At 42.8% G+C, this 17394-nt stretch overlaps 2 protein-coding genes across 2 annotated transcripts; both read right to left on the bottom strand.

Annotated features, from left to right (window-relative positions):
• Window positions 1-461: 461 nt before the first annotated feature.
• Window positions 462-5083, bottom strand: inavaa (innate immunity activator a; the record flags this gene model as incomplete). The annotated part of the gene is made up of 9 exons (XM_080733723.1): window positions 462-554; window positions 816-1518; window positions 2004-2150; window positions 2298-2529; window positions 2629-2682; window positions 2909-3140; window positions 3484-3606; window positions 4641-4774; window positions 5020-5083. 9 exons carry the CDS (start codon window positions 5081-5083, stop codon window positions 462-464), a joined length of 1782 nt encoding a protein of 593 aa, XP_080589849.1.
• A 5939-nt stretch (window positions 5084-11022) lies between these two features.
• LOC308290768 (protein FAM107B) lies at window positions 11023-13725 on the bottom strand (the record flags this gene model as incomplete). Its single annotated transcript, XM_080732677.1, has 4 exons — window positions 11023-11124; window positions 11536-11680; window positions 11881-12034; window positions 13716-13725. The coding sequence occupies 4 exons, from the start codon at window positions 13723-13725 to the stop codon at window positions 11023-11025; spliced, it is 411 nt and encodes a 136-aa protein (XP_080588803.1).
• Between the last annotated feature and the right edge of the window lie 3669 nt (window positions 13726-17394).

The raw sequence follows: 17394 nt of genomic DNA, 5'->3' as shown, positions 1-17394 counted from the left end.
AATATAGCATAGACTTATATTAGGATACTTTAAGAGAATTTGGAAGCTAGGTGAACCTATTGTGCAAAATGTGTGCCAGACACAAAGAGACCTTTAAGAATTACAGCAAGTGTAACATATTAGTCTGTGTGTGACACATTAGTGAAACAAATCATGTTTTTCCTGTCTAAAGGACCCGATTCACCCTAGTCACCTTAGAGAAAAAAGAAAGTATTTTAAGACATAAAATATGTTAAAATAAATAAAACTGGCATACTGCCAATACTTTAAGTTTTAAATTAAACAATTGTGGAAAGATGCCACGGTACCAATAGGTCCAATGTTTTCTGCATTCTGTCAAGGACAGTGTCCAGCCTCTTTAGACATACAATCTCACAGAGAGTCCATTGACTAAATAAATATAAAAAGTTTTTTTTATATGCATTTCCTTATTAATGCACAGTACTGCTGAGTTTCCAAGGCTACACCTGACTAACTATTTCAGCATCTTCTTCAACAAACCACTGGACTGGGGTTCCATCTGCAGCTCTCTGGAGAATCACATTGCCAGAACCCTGGAAAACAAAGTAATTGAAAATCAGTACTCCCCATAAGTCATTTATATATGAATTTGTCACAATTAATTATTGTATGCAACTGTTTAAATTAAAGCCAGTTATTTTGTGAATGTGTAAGACAAGGAATGTATGATTACTAGACCGGTTGGGCATCAGCCTACTACTAATATAGACAAAAAGTAGGAAAGGTACATGCTACAAGGCGAGCAAGCGAAGTCACAAATTGTTTATCGAGGTTTCGTTTCTGGGCGTACTGACCTGTTTGTAGGGGGGTAACTGAGGTGAAGCAGGGCTCTTCACTCGGTAGGAGCCCTTACGGTCCAGGGAGGCTGGACGTGACTTCTGGAACTGGTTCCTCTGGTGCCAGGACTTGAGCTCCTCTGAGACCATCTCCCTGGGCATCATACGGCTGGCATGGTTGGGATACTCCCTGAGTGAGGGGGTTCTTACCAGCCTGTTGTAGGGAGGTGGAGGTTTTGGCATACTCTTGGGAGAGGCAGTGCCCTCCTGCCACTGTCTATGCTGTGGGGAGCGGGTAACAGGGGGAGGCGGGGACAGGTAACGCTTCTCCCTATTCGTCTCCTGAGGGGACAGGGGGCGCTCCCTTGCCACGGCCCTGCAGTAGCTTGGGCTAGCCTGGGGCTGGTTGGCATGCCTGTTCACAGCATTGGAGCTGGGGGAGTTGGAAGGGCCTTTTTTGGCCCCAAAATGGAATCCGTAAGGAGGAGGGCAGAGCTTGGGGATCTCTGTGGGTCCATCTCTGCTGGGGGAGCTTGTGTAGGAGGAGGCCGAGTGGTCCGAGCTGCTGTCCTCAGAGCTGGACTGGTAGAGGCGCTGGGGGGAATACTCTGGGAAGCGCACCATGAAATCAGCAGCACAGCGCTGCTGTTGCGGCCTGGTGCGCCCACGGTTCTCTGGGTTGAAATGCTCCATGTCAGGGGATGGCTTGCTTTTGGCAAGTCTATGGAAAGAATGTGAAACATTAGTCAATATGCTTTAATTAAAGGTGCAGTAAGTGATGCAGTATATTTTGTGAAAATAATATGTTAAATAAATAGCTCTGATAGTAATCATTGATATAGAGTATCTGTTCAGTAACAGGGCTCTCTCTGTCTCTTTAGCTCTTTAACAAACTATGTATTTTCAGGTCGGGATACCAATTTTATCCAATCAGGAGAGAGAACTCATAAAGGATATGAAGCTCATTCTCTCCTGACTGGATGACTGCCATGATGACGGCAACAAACCTGAAAATGTATTTTCTGTTCATTAAAGAGCTGGGGAGATGGGGAGATCCGTGTTATAATGCAAACACTAGCAATGATCAGATGACCAGAATATAGAGCTAAAATCTATTAACAAAACAAAAACAAAAAAATAAATCGTATGTGCCATAAATACATTTTTCAATAGCATTGTCATTACTCGTTGGGAGTTATTGCTCACCTGAAAGACTGGGAGTATTGTCTGCGTACATACAGCTCTGGGGTGGAGGGGGCACTGCTGGCGTGGTTGTGACGCAGGGCCAGGTTCTTGATAAACTGACAGGGAAGAACCCTGCTATCTGCACACACTGGAGTTCCCACAGGACTACTGCACAAAACAAAAGACAAGACGGACACAATTAGGGATGCGATAGATTATTTTGTTATTAGTGATTAGTGATTTGATGAATCAAGTAATCGAGAAGTGCATTTATAGTACAGTATATTGTTATATACATGCATTGAGCATTCTTACTTGGACCTGCTGCTACAAGCAGAGTGAGGTTTTGAGGGCTTCCAGTAAGGCTGATCCAGACTGGACTCTTTCCATGGAGAGTTCTGGATGGGAGAGGGCTCGTACTCCACACTGGCATGGCTTGAAGACTGCTGGGAAGACTGGAGGGAGCTGGTTGATGATGATGACTGAAGAGGGTCTGCATAGGGGGAACTCAGGGCCGGAGGGGAGAGAGGGCCAGAGGAGTCCATGTCTATGGTGGATCAGGAGGATGAGAAAAATGGGAAATGAGGCTTAGACTGTTTCAAATGATTGTCTGTGATTTTCTTTTTAATGCAAAAACCCAACTTACCATCATCCATGCCGACTGCGTCAGATAAGGAGCTGTCATCAGACATGGATAGATCTGGGAAGAAAGACAGATCTGTTTTAACCTGTTGTAGAATCCTAGCGTCCCTTTTCTGGAAATGTCATACTAGGTGGACATTCAGCAAAAATAGCAGATCTACAAGCTCTGTTCTACTACTAGTAGAAAGGCTTTAAGTGTTTAAAGTGAACCTTTCATCAAACAAACAATCATGAACCTCCTGCAGTGCATCGTTTGACCTGAAGAGGGCGGCAGTGTCACTCACCTTTGTGTTTGGTTGGGCTAGTGGTTTGCGATGAGGAATATTCATTCCTGATCCTGTGCTGCAACACAACCTCCTGCAGTTCTTTCACTTTCCTCTCTTCTCTCTTGCACTGCTGCAGTCTGCTCTTCTTCTGCGGTTTACTGAGTTTCTCTTCCAATGAGAGTTTCCGGGCTGCTTCATGGATCTGGAGCTGAAGGGCCAGGTCAGCCTCCAGTCCCTGTAACACTGAATTCTGATTTAAGAACAAAATTCTGGGATTAGTATAATAAGTTTAACCTTCTCAATTATTTTTGTCCAAAGGGGAGAATGGGAAGTCTATGTCCACACTTTTCTTTATTTAGATTAGTTCAACTGTAAACAGTAAGCTATAAAAGAGACAATGAGGAGGAGCTATGAAAGGATGATACTATCATGATCCTAGGTCGTCTAAAGCCAACAAAGGGGTCGGGTGTATGGATTTAGGCAGTGTACTTGACCATTCAACCATTGACAGCCACAATAATAGCCTCTTTTTAATTCTGCTTGCTTACTAACTATGATGCGTATGATAAAGTAGAAGTGATATTGGACTGTACCTCTCCATGCTGATGGATCAGGCCTTCATCCAACTTGAAGGCTGCTCCTATCCTCCTGCGAATCCGAGGGGGCTTCTCATCAGGCATCAGAGGATAGTCAGAGGACATTTTTCCAGTCAGCTCCTGTGAAGACAAAGGCCATAATCAGATCCCAGGGCATTGTGAAACAATTACTTGTGTCAGCTACTAGCCTACTACACATGATATGATATACACTGTAGCTTAGGATTGACCTTTCTCTGTTTGGTCAGTACTCTGCATCTGTGTAAGCACACTGATATACTTGTGACGTCGTCACGTCATGGTTACTGCTTTATCGGGACAATGTATGCCCAATGACAGATGCAACTAGACTGCTCTGTGTCGAGGTGCCAACTTGCTCCTTGTGCACTCGTGGCCATATATGGCCTACTTGTGTCAGTGTGCCAAGAGAGCACGCAAGTATTGCGATCGGTGCTGCTTGGTGCTGCCTCTATGTATGTGGGTGGGAAAGTTGGCACTCTGTTAACTATTTATATCAGGTCGCACTTGTTGGTGGTGAAACAGACAGCCAGAAACAGACAGCACCGAACTCAGTACTTGCGTACTCTGCTGGCGCAAAAAACTATTTAAGTACAACTCATCTAGAATGTAGAACAAGAATACTCCAGCAGCAGGCAATATCACACAACAAGTTCTAACTTTTATCAACCACATACAGGGAATATATACTATAGTTCACAGGGAAAGTCCTGTTCTGGCGAAGCCCGAACTGGCGAAGTGGGGATTTGTCTCCTACCGTAGCGATCTGGCGAATCGATTGTCCACGACACTGCAAGCGGCGCGAAGGCCGCGCGGCCGCGCGGCCGGCGGAGCGCCGCGCGAGTTACGAAGCTGTGGTGAATGCAATCGTTATATTTATGCCCAGGCCGTAAGGCCTGGGCAAGCGCACGATAAACGCCCTGTCCAGAAGACGTTCGCCAGATCGCTACGGTATCGGACATTTCCCCACTTCGCCAGTTCGGGCTTCGCCTAAAAGGTACGTGCCCAGTTCACATTACGTGACCATTACGTAGCCAAAATGTTTGATCTTCACAAGAGACACTGAACGGTCCCCATGTGGATAAAAGATCAATCCTTGTTCCTAAATATCTTAATCAACTGTAAAAGACACCCACCGCCTCTCTAATGCAGAGCTTCCGGAGCTCTAGCAGACAGAGCTCCAGACGGTCCTCCAGAACTTGGTGCTTCATCTTCAAGGCCCTGGTATGGGTGGTCAGGTCCTTCACTGGGGATGTGGGGCTATCTGGGCCTGTAAGTCACAGAGAAGATTTGTCCATCAGTCTATCATCACCATGGTCATTAACAGCACATTCTACACTAATGTTGGTGTGACATCCCCCAACATTTTGCAGCAACTTAAATTATTTCATTCCAAAATTGGATTGTGCATTTTCTAGAAAAGAATAAAATAAAATCAGACTGTTTTGTAACAAGAAAAGAAACATTCATGTAAAAAGATTTGCACGTATCTTTTCACATGTGTGAAGTTCTTACCAGAGTGTAAGATGATCCCACTGTCAGTATCACTGATCTCATCTTTACTCTCCACTGTCGTCATCTTCACTCTCTCTTTGCAGCATTCACTTCTAGCAATACCTGTTGATGTAAGCATCGTTTTATCAGATGAGTAACATTACGTTTGAGAAACAAAAAAAAGATCTAACCTTTAAAAAAAAATGTTTACTTCCTTTTGTGCTTGGTTCTACTTCTCTTCAACAAAAGTGAATTAATCGGCAAGTGTCCTTTCACACACTTATCCATGCAACCCCCTACCTTCCCCCCTCCCTCCCATGGTCCCTCCCTGCTCCTCAACCACAAAGGCAGCAGACCCCCATGCTTGACTCGGCACATGTGCAGGGGTTAATCCGAATCGAGGTGCCATGGTGACGGGGCACGGCGCGGATGCCCAGGGGAGCGTGTCGCTCATGAGGCGTGTCCGAGGATGTTTAAAAGAGCCCAGACACAGAAAAAGAAAGCAGATGGCAGCAGGAATTACCACACTCGTGGACTGCACCTGTTCTCCCCATTCGCCCCTCCCACAACTTCTATTCAACCAGTGTCCAGAGAGCCCTCCAGGGACTTTGAAGTGGAAGAATGTCTCAATGTTTCAACGCTGGGCTTGTCTACACAACATTGGATCACATAAGGTCCAGTGCTGATTCATGTGCCACATTGGCCACTGTGCCTCAAAGCACTACTCGTAAACAAGAGGGCACAATTCAAGTTTATGATCTATTCTGTGCCAGAACATCTGACAGAGAATAAACAAGAGTGCAACGTAGAAAAAGAGACAATGGCAAGAGAAGAAAACAATGACAACAACAACAATGTGGGTAGGATGTTTTGGTATAAGTGAAGCCTAATTAATGTAAAATAAGGGCATTAGGTTTCACTGCTTAAGGACACTGCTTAAGGAAAGACTAAAAGATAACTTTTCCAGAGAATGGTTTTTTTTCAGTGTACTTCCTTTTGGTTGATTAAGTTGTCTTTGGTCTCACATGTCCGGCATCACTCAAGGCCGCTCTCCTAAAATATTTCAGTAGATCACAAGAAACTCCTTCATAGTTGTTAACTTGATTAGAGGATATGATTAACTTCCCTTCTTTCTCAGTTATACACCCATGGAACCACAACTCATTAACTAAACAAAGCCCTTGTTTACCCATATCATGAAAAGGATACTATAACAGAAAATAATTATAAAACAAAATTTCAACAGTCTATTTCTGGGGCAAGCGATGTGTGTGCAGCCGTGCACGCATACACACACAGGCACGTACGTACGTACTACGCACACACGCACTCTCTCAGTGAACGTGCGTTAGCAAGGCTAACATAAGCCTTATGTCCTATCTCATATAGTGTTTGGAGATGTGTATCAGGCCTTTCCTGTTAGGGACCAGAACGATACAGGGCCTGTGTGGAAGAGAACGTCCTTTGACAGGATGTTATCGTGTCAATCCCACAGACTCAGCCCTTTCAGTGCACTAACTCATGTGAACTGATGCAGCTTTGGGCGCACGGTAACACAATGAGTAACAGGCGGCCTGACTGTGCACTGCTTCTCAGTGAAAACAGTGCAACAAAAGGTCCCATATGCACCAGTACAGGCCTGGGTAATCTGCTGTGGGTAAAATATCTGCTGACACCTCTGGCTTCAGCCTAAGAATGTTATTGGGCCTGTGTTGCACCAATATTGAGACAAGGCTTCGACGGGAGGGGAAGGACGGAACAGTTGCTGAGTGAGTGTGCAAGGTAGGGGCCTACACAGGGAGGCTTCTGTGTTGAGAGACACATGGCTCTGCAGCGATATAAAACTAAAGACGTCAACAGGAATTCAGGCCGGTAATCAGAGACAGGCAGGGTAATGTGGGATTTACCCACTTACACTCCATAACTTTTCTGAAGACTTTCACAATGTCTGTGGTAGGAGGTCTGGGGCCGACTGAATGAGTGGGTGGGTGGGTTGTGGATCTCAATAGAAGTCGCAAACCCGTTCCAAATAAATTTACATCACTCATCTTTACAGGAACTGTGTTCGTAGGAGTGTTGAAATCATACTGTGATGAGCGCCTTTATCAGCGCTTTTCTACGATGTCTTTGGACAGGAATAGTCCATTTCCTTAAGTTCTAACACTGAACCCCTCAACAGACATGACTTAATTGCTATTGAAAAAAAAAGAAAAAAAGCTAATTATGACCATCTAGGAACTTGTCAGCAATGGTAGCTCACCATTCCACCCATCCTTGCTGCTCAAAAATGTACCATGTAACATCTACGGAAGTGGGTGTTTATGGCAGGGAGATTATGATGTGGATTGACTGTCTCCCAGACATCCCCACCACCCTTTCCCATGAGCCCTGAGTTGTGATCTCCTGGAATGCTGCCACCGCTGTGCTCATTACCACTGTGGTCGGGCCTTGGAATTGCCAACGGAGACCAGCCTAGCCTAGGAAACAGTGAGGGATGCCTGAAACCAGACCGAGGCCCATGTGAAGCCTGTAATTAAGATTCTCGAGTGAATGCTGATACTATGGAAGAAACCAAACGACTTTACAGTATGCCTTATTTCAGAGTCTGATGAACAGCCAAAATCCATTCAGCAAAATGGATCCATGCTGCACACAATGTGGGCTGTTTGGAAGAAAAGTGAATCAATGTGGGGGAGCACTGAAACAAAAAAAAAGGTTAAGCATTGTATGAGCTATGATCTGACTCCAGCAACATGCTTTGCAGCAAGTCGTTGGAGTCAGATTATAGCTCATACAAGAAGTATGAAGACTCACACACAGCAGCAAACTCTGGACATTATAAGTGAGATAATATATATCCTGTATATCAACTCCCAAAGCCACAGCGATAAGGTAAGTATACACTGACATCCAATAACTAAGGCCAAGAAAAAATGGCTCAGATCCTGGCAGCCTTTTTACTGTCAACTTCCATTCAGATCACCACTGTTATTGTAGTGCAGTGGGCTTGGATTTCCAAGAGGGACAATGCAAAGGTAATAAGCCCCATAGAACTAGTGCGTCCCCAGTCAGCCAGGCCATATGCTGGCCAGACACAGCAACTATGTCACAACTCAAAGGCAACGTAAATATAGAGGACAAGAAGAGATGCTCCATTGTTCTCCAAAAGCTTTAGGGTTGGAGTTCATGACACTGACTCCCATTGAGTTATAATGTCATTGAATGGTCAAGGATGGTCATCTCTCCAGGATGTGGCTATGTCATTCAACCGCATTCACCGCTCTCACCAAAAAGAGCGTTACACTGGAAAAAAAATCATTCTGAAGCAAAGTAGGCCTAACACGTAAGTGTTATCATTTGCACCATGAGAGTACATCCTAACTGTAAACAAGTTGTCTCACAACACTGTGTTTATTCTGTTGGCAGCGACAGCCAGTAACCAGCAGGGTGCCTTTCATTCACAAATAATGGAGCTCAGCTCCTTTACCATATGCGCAAACAACTTTTCTTTTCTTTCATTTTAATGCTAAATATTGCTCATCTACAAGTGTGACTGTGAGGACAAAAGCTGATTTGACTGGCCAAGACTCATCCACCACAGCCTACATCCTGTACGCAGGAGCAAATGTTTAGGCTAACAACAAGCCTAACAACAATCAACAGGATGTGAATCAATACATGTCTAAAATCTCTCAAATGCAGTGATGAAATCAGAACAAAGATTGAGCTATAACAACAACAATAAAATAATAATAGTTGTAGTAGTAGTAATAAATAAATGAGTAAATAATATTAATATTCAGCCACAATGAAATACATTATGTGAATCAATACATGTAATCTCTCAAACACAGTGATGAAATCAGAACAAAGATTGAGCTATAACAACAACAATACAATAATAGTAGTAGTAGTAGTAGTAGTAATAAATACATTAGTAAATAATAATATTCAGCCACAATGAAATACATTACGTGAATCAATATGTAATCTCTCAAACACAGTGATGAAATCAGAACAAAGATTGAGATATAACAACAACAATATAGTAGTAGTAGTAGTAGTAAATAAATAAATGACTAATAATAATATTCAGCATAGCCACAGTGAAATACATTAGCATTTCCTCCTTTTGATTTGATGGCTTGCACAACATAGATAGGCTAATGTCATTTTAGATTGGTTTATAATGTAGCCACTCAAGTAAAGTCTGCAGATCTGGATTGATTTCTTCATGACATGCTGTTTACATGAGTCTGAAGAACTTACCTTTTAAATGGTGTCCCCTTCTCTCCTGTTCACACGCTCAGCATCACTTTAGGCATCAAGAGTTGGGACTGACTGTCGTGAGATGTGAATCTGTGATGTGAGCGGCTTGGCAACACACAGTGGGCGTTTCGCTTGGGACATCTGTCCCAGAACACACCATTCTCTTCAGGCGGGGGGGATAACGTCGTTTCTGTTTTACGTATAGTAGTTTAATCCATCATCTTGTTCACAGTTAATTGCTATTTTTGACTTGAAATTATAAAGACATTTCTAAAACTTATTTCTAGCTACATTAAGACAATCCGTGGAATATGGTATTGCTATATTTCGCTGAAACACCCCTACCAGTTCAACATGATGTGGTCTGACACTACTTGCTTTCCAGACACGCTCTGCTCCATTGACACAGCAGCACGCGACTCACCGGGGGGTGATGAAAACATAAAAGAATTGCATGAGGGGGGAGAAAACTTTTGGAACTGGAGACAGCTGGCTGCAGTAGTGGCTGGCTGGTGAAGGCAGCCTACTATAATTAGGCGCTATGGCAGTGGACGACACGCGTGGATCTCCCAATTGTGTGTTTAATGTTTAAAAACATAGGCTCTACATCAGTGGTTGGCTAACTATTAGCCTAATGTAGGCTACTTACCATTTTGATTTATTTTTTCTTTATTTGAGTGTTACTTTTACTGCATACATTTTAAACATTTGTGAAATGGGACCTTATGAGTAGGCCTACCTTTTTTTCCTTTGTTTTTACTTCAAGTAAAACATTTTAGAGTAGCCTACTGTTCCCATCCCTGATATTTATTTAATTCATTAATTTCAGTCGACCATCCCAATTCCTAACTATCACCAATGTCTTTGGGTGTTTCTATGGGTTGAAAAGCTTCCTCCAGATGGCCTGCTTTCTTCTCTCGTCCCGTGATGGAATGAAAAGGTCAGCTAATTAAACAAAGTCCCATATCCATGTGAAAGAGAAGCCTCGTGCTCTTTGGGGGATTGGGCGTGTGTGTAGAGGTGGAGCTGCCTGCAAATCGATTCGCACATTTGAGGGTTCCAAGCGCTACAAACAACAACTCTGAAAAGCACGAACAGCTTTATTTTCTCAACACACGCTAAAAAGAAAACACATAAAAAAACGCACACAATTGGAAAGATGTGGGAGCCATTGGGCATTGGAGTAAGCTAGGCTCCCGAGTCCCAACAAAAGTTTAGGGCCTTTTCTTTCTTTCTTTCCCACAACAGAGTTGCATCAACTTTTCCTTACCAATGTTCCCCTCCCATATTTCAACAACAAAACAATAACAAAAGACATACAAACACAAAAATAAGAAAAGAAAAATACACACATAAGTAATAAATTAAGAATTGCGCTTCAGTGATCATATGGCCCTTCCAAGAAACAAAACAAAAATCCATGCTGCAAACCAAGAAGAAAAAGAAGAAAACAAACAGTAGAAAATACCCACCACATTTGATACTGACTAAAACTATCACAAATAATTATAGGCTACATAACAATGTACACTTCTTTATACTGGAAATGTTTGGGGGGAAAAAATCATGAACATATGTCTAATGGCATAAGCTTTCTGTCCTACATTTTCAGATATGATTTATGGCTTTATATTTGACATTTAAACGTCCAGTCAGAGATAACTTGGTTGTTTGCTTTGCAATTTGTCTCTGTGTGACACAAAATAAACATTAGCAAAGGAGGTCGTGAGAGGCTGCCAGGGTTGAAGGGAGCTGTCACTGCTCAGATGTGTGCGTGCGTCGCAGGTTGTCCCTCACACGAACAAACTCTGGGATCTTCTTCTGATCCTCTTGTCGCCTGATTTCCTCCTGTTCAAACTGATAATGCAACAAGTAGTCAGCATATCGCTCATTTGTGGTATCAAGAATGATATGAATAAGAAATAACAATAATTGGATATAGGGACTTTTTTTTGTTGAAACCTCCTGTGTGTGTGTGTGTGTGTGTGTGTGTGTCTGTCTGTCTGTCTGTCTGTCTGTCTGTCTGTCTGTCTGTCTGTCTGTCTGTCTGTCTGTCTGTCTATCAGTGAGTCTGTGTGTCTGTCACTATCCAGTCATGCAGCTACCGTTGACCCCATAAAGGTAGCCTGATAATATCCTTAAAATATTGTTATAATGACTATAAAATAATAGGCTACAATGTGTGTCTCTACTGTCTCAACTGATTAAATGTTAGAAATGCTTTTGTTTTGTCCACCGCTATAGTGTGCAGTACAGTATTATCCTAACCTCTCGCAACTTCTGCTGCCTTTTGCGGAGCTCTGTCTCCAGGTCTGACGGTGTCCGTTGGGCCATCTCTGCCTCCCTGTGCAGATCCAGCCTCCGTTGCTGCAGTACCCGCTTCAGTTCAGGCTTCTCCTCCAGGAGTAGGCCTCTGTAGAGTCAATCAATGACACACACACACACACACACACACACACACACACACACACACACACACACACACACACACACACACACACACACACACACACACAAATGTTCAGTTCCCACTCTGCATTGTTTTCCAGGTCAACCGCATTGTCATCATGTGATGGGACAAGAGAGCCATTCAAATCAAGAAGGTTCCTGTACCGTTTGTGGTTGAGCAGGAGCTCTCTGTGCAGTTCATGGTGACTGGGGGTCTCCATGGTGGAGCCATTCAATTTCCTGTGCTGGATGGCTTCCTCACCAGCTGCAATGTCCGCTGAGGACTGCCAGGAATGAGGTGCATGACCAACAAAGTTCTCTGGAAGACACAAAGGAACGATCACTTTGTAATTATTCTACTGTCTATTTCTGAACTGAATAAATGTTGACTGAGAACCTATAGAGGCAACTATAGTCATTTATATCACTACACTCAGTGGTTGAAAAAGTACACACACATTTTCTTACTCAAGTAAAAGTATCAATATTGCAATCTAGAAGTACTCTGTTACAAGTAAAAGTCTGAAATTCAAGACACAACAGTATTTGCATGAAAATGTACTTAAAGTACCAAAAGTAAAAGTGCTCATTTGGCAAAATGTCCCATTTCAAGTTTTCAAATGTATAAAAATCTTTTGAAAATAGCAGATCTACAAGCTTGTAGATCGGCTATGATGATAGCCAATTATAATGTATTTAGGCATACAAGGCTTATTAGCCAGGGATCCTTTCAAATGAACACCCAATAAAACAAAATAAAATTGCTGTGCACCACTTTATCTGCCTTGGCAGTTGGCACTGTTATCATCTTTTTATCCCACAATTTTGTAACCCATTTTCTCACCCAGTGCTAATTGCCTATGTAATCCTGGGCTCTGCTCTCCCTCTGCCGCGCCAAGGGAGACAACGGACTGACCTCATGCTTCCTTCTATGCATGAGGAGTCCAAGTTGCTTCTTTTCACCTGACAGTGGAGATTTCCCTGGTTTGGACGTAGCGCGTGGAAGGAACATGTTATTCCAACCAGTTCCTTTCCCCTCCATCAGGCGCCCCGGCTGGCCAGGGGGAGGCATTATTGAGACCAGGATTACGTGCATGTTTTTGTGAGGGTATCAACCCTAGGAGACACGGGGAGAACATGCAAACTCCACACAGAAAGGCCCTATCGCCAACCCCACCCAGGGTGTGGGCGCTGATGACGCGGAGGAGGAACACGCCGCCAGCGCCCACAGCGTCCCCCGGCGGGAATCGAACCCAGGACCTTCTAGCTGTGAGGCGAAGCACTAACCACTGCGCCACTGTGCCTCCTGGCACTGTTATCATCTAATTACAAAATTATTAAGTGTAAATGCTGAATAATTTGTAAGAAGACCAGGTATTTCCCCCCCAATGGTTTATATTATCTAATTGTCGATCATAGGTCTTTAATTATTAATCACACATCATGATACCTTTTCGTTGGTGTACAAATCCTTGCTTCTGAAAAATTCCATTCTGTTTAAAAGTGGAAAGAAAAAACAGCTTATGAATGGGAAAAAAGATTATATATACTATATACATACTATTTCACATTCACAAGCTGAAAACTGTTAACTTGATATAACTCAAAGAAGACCACAACAACTTGGCCCTTCATGAAGTTTCTTCAAAGCATGGTTGACCTGGAGACCGAAAAACAAAGCTTAAATACAGAGAAGCACCACAGGCAAATATTTACTGCTAGGACAATATTCATCATAAATCTTGTGTCTTTTACAATATTTACAATTATGGTTAGGCCTATAACAGCTTTGTTTTCATGGCTTGCCAGGTGAAGGTCAGCCTGTCATAACATAGATAGTTAGATACGTCTCTACCACCACACCCAAGTGAAACCAGATATCCAAACTCTCCTTTTTTTCTAAGAAATGAATAGGATCCTGTGAAGCCGAGAACAGATGGAAGATGCTGTTGTGAGACTGCTCTCTGACTCTGACCAAAGTCAATGGCATCAATAATTACCTATGAGCATCAGGGTATGAAAACAAGGCTTTCCAGCTACTTTGTTTCTGTATTGTTACAGCTCACCAGGAGGTTTATTATTGTCATACTGATGCAAAACAGAAAGAAACTAGAAGCAGTGCTCTTCCGAGCACAGGTCTCCACCAGGCCGTGCGTCCTGGTGGTGCTACTGTATAATAGGCCAATGTAAAAAGGGTGGCATATGTTCTTCACCTTAGATCTTTCATGGCAATCAGACGCTGCATGCATGATTTCAAGCATTGTGTTCCAAAAATGTGTTTTGCTAAAGTCTACCTGCTGGTGGCGCTATAACAGGACAATGTTAAAAAGGTAGCATTTGTTCCTTGACCTAGTGGGAATATGTGTGGCAAATGTCACGGTAATCGCAAGCTGCGTTGATGATTTGAGGCATTTTGTTCAAAAACGGAGCAATCCTGCAAACTTTGGAAGCTAATATTAGCCAATCAGGATGGAATGTGAAATATCAGACGGATCGGACTTGATCACATGACTATAGAGATACTGTGTACCGATTTGCATGATTTTTGGATAAAATCTCGAGGAGTAATATCCAAAAATGTGTTTTACATAAGTCGGCCCAAAGGTGGCCCTATAAAAGGCTGATGTGAAAAATGCAGGGCAAAGGTTTATCCTTAGCCTCTAGGGAGTGCGCTTACAAAGTTTGAAACTGATCGGTGGAGTTATAGGTAAAACCACAAATCGGGCTGTTATAGCGCCACCATGAGGCTGATTAAAAAAAATTAAGTGGCATTTCTTCCTCGGCCTAGTGGGAACGTGTGTGCGCGATTTCATGATAATTGCACTTTGCGTTTGTGATTTGAGGCATTTTGTTCAAAACGGCTCAATCCCACAAACTTTGGAAGCCAATCTTAGCCAATCAGGATGGAATATGCTAAATCGGACAGATCCGTGTCGATCACATGACTGTCGAGATATTGCCTACCGATTTGTAGGATTTTTGGACAAAATCTGTAAGAGTAGTGCACAGAAATGTGTTTAGCAAACATCGGCCACTAGTTGGCGCTAGAAAAGGCCCATTTGAAAAATTTAGGGCAGAGGTTCTAGATTGGCATCCAGGGAATGTGTGTGCTCACTTTGGCATCGACCGGGCCAACGGCGACTGAGATTTGGCGCTCACAAACTGCGAGGACGCACGGACGCACGCACGGACGCACGCACGGACGCACGCACGGACGGACACACGGACGGAGGGGAAAACATACTCTCCCTCAGCCTTCGGCTGGTGGAGACAACTATACTGAGAAAATAACTAATTTGTGGATGAAGAAGGAAAGAAAATGCACACTGTATCTCCCATTAAAACTAAAGAGGATCAAGACAATTGAAAATATATTTTGGACAGTGGCTACAACCTCTAAGCCTCACTGTCCTCCCTGACCTCCTGTTACAGGCAGACCTCTGTTGTATTTATTGTACTTTCTCTTAAAGCTGAGCACTGACCAGTCCAGTAAATGCAGAACTTGATAGTCAATTACAATTAGTGAACCTTCTTTGTAGGATAAGGATTGGACAGTATTGGGCCATGAGGCCCATAGGGTAGGAGCCTATCTCCTGTTTCTGTAGCGTGAGGCAGCTTGATGTACAAGTACGCCCCCTGGACAGTGGACATGAGGCTAGTATGTTGCAGGGACTTACCCAAATTCATATATAAAAGTGTCAAAATACAATATTATCTTCAAAATACCAATAGAGGTATTTAGTCAACACTATTGTTTTGATTTTGTTCATATTATGCCAACCAGCTCATGCCTCACTTTAAATAATGTCATATAGCACCCCACAGGCCTGTAGTTACATCAGATGTCATCTTGAAGATCCAAGGGTATCATGATGACATTAAAATGGCCAAACACTTCAATATTTAATAGTTAGATCCTATGAAGTGATAATATATCTCTAAAACTATTTTACTTTATTGTCCTTTCATTCTCTCCACTCCACCAGTCAAAGGTGTTTTAAGGTCTCAGAATGCACTGACTACAAAACTGTCGGCTGCTGGGAATTAGATTTAGTCATCTTGATCGTCCTAATCTACCAGATTATTAGATAGTTCACACAGCACTATAAGAAGGTAGTTCCCATTTGACATGCCTTATGTCCAGAAAGAAATCTAGTCTATAAGCCTACATAGAATTACAAAGTATACCAGGAATGTTAAAATCCTTCTTACAGTTGGTGTTATTAATTGCTCTATTACATACAGGCAGAAATCACTTCCAACTGACAGATGAGAGGTGACCATCAGACCAGACTGTGACCGCTTAGTCACCCAACAGAAATAAACGTATTAAAACAGCCTGCGAGAACTCACTTTCTTCGTGTTTGACACCTCCATGACAGGGTGGCCACCAAACCCCAGGCAACAGTTTCAATCCAGCTAAAATTATCTCCTTCTTTTAGTTATTTGTCCATAGCAACTCCTCACATAATATACAGTTGCCTGGTTGTATCCTGCAGGCAAATCCAACAGTGCTGTTGATGTGGGAGCCTAGACTCAATGAGACAGTAGGCCTAGTAGTAAACATGCACTGCCACTGACATCTCATTACGCCATTCAAGATTAACTCAGAGCCTCCCCTAGGCAGAGGATACAAGATTAGCTAATTGCTATCGACATCAGTGCTGCTTTTAACCAAAGCTATTGTGGCTCTCGCTCAAACAGATTTGTTGTCTACTCTTGACTTTAAAGCCCTTTTACAGTGTCTAGTAAGCCAACAACAAAACAGACAGGCATTAGATAATCTGTTATATTATTATATATTGTAGGCCCATTATATTGTTAATATTGATATCCACAGGTTTACCAACAAGCTTAATGGGGCTTACTGCTTCACTTCCTCTACACAACTGATTCAAATCACTTAACAAAGCACCAAGTAATCACAATGCAGCGGCACAACAACCAATCATATGAAACAGCAGAGGACAGGAAGTGATGCCCACCTTTCACGCAAAGGCTCATGGGACATAGGAAACTTGCGGATACAATTTATTATTATATTTGTTAATATGTGTTTTGATTGATTGATTGAAGACTTTATTAGAAGTTTGCATAGGAAAAGGTACAGTTTCATGACGGTACAGTTCACTGGTACAAGATCAACTAAAAGGAAATCCTAGTAGGCTTTTTGGCTTATTTGCACAGGAAACCTTTATGTATCTCAAATAACATTGAATGACAAACGGATACTTTGCCGCAGTCTTGCTTCACTCTATGTTCACGTTAAGGGAAATAGGTTCCTGAGGGGTGACAATAGTGTTTAATATATAACTAGAGGCAGTGCTCTTCCGAGCACAGGTCTCCACCAGGTCAGGTAGGTCCTAGCCAGATTGGGTAGGTCCTGGTGGCACTAAAATGTGAAAAGGTTGCCATATGATTTGAGGCATTTTGTTCCAAAAATGCATTTGGCAAAAGTCAACCTGCTGGTAGCGCTGTACAACAGGCCAATGTGAAAAGAGTGGCATTTGTTCCTTGACCTAGTGGGAATGTGCGTGCAGAATTTTGTTCATTTTGTCATTTTGTTCTAAAATTAAATGGACCAATCCTACAAACTTTGGAAGCCAATGTTAGCCAATTAGGATGGAATATGAAATATCGGACATATCCGTCTTGATCACATGAGAGATACTGTTAACT

This window comes from Nannobrachium achirus, assembly GCF_963921795.1.
Source record: "Nannobrachium achirus genome assembly, chromosome: 9".
NCBI classification, from domain to species: Eukaryota; Metazoa; Chordata; class Actinopteri; order Myctophiformes; family Myctophidae; genus Nannobrachium; species Nannobrachium achirus.
This window is presented reverse-complemented; position numbering and strand designations above follow the sequence as displayed.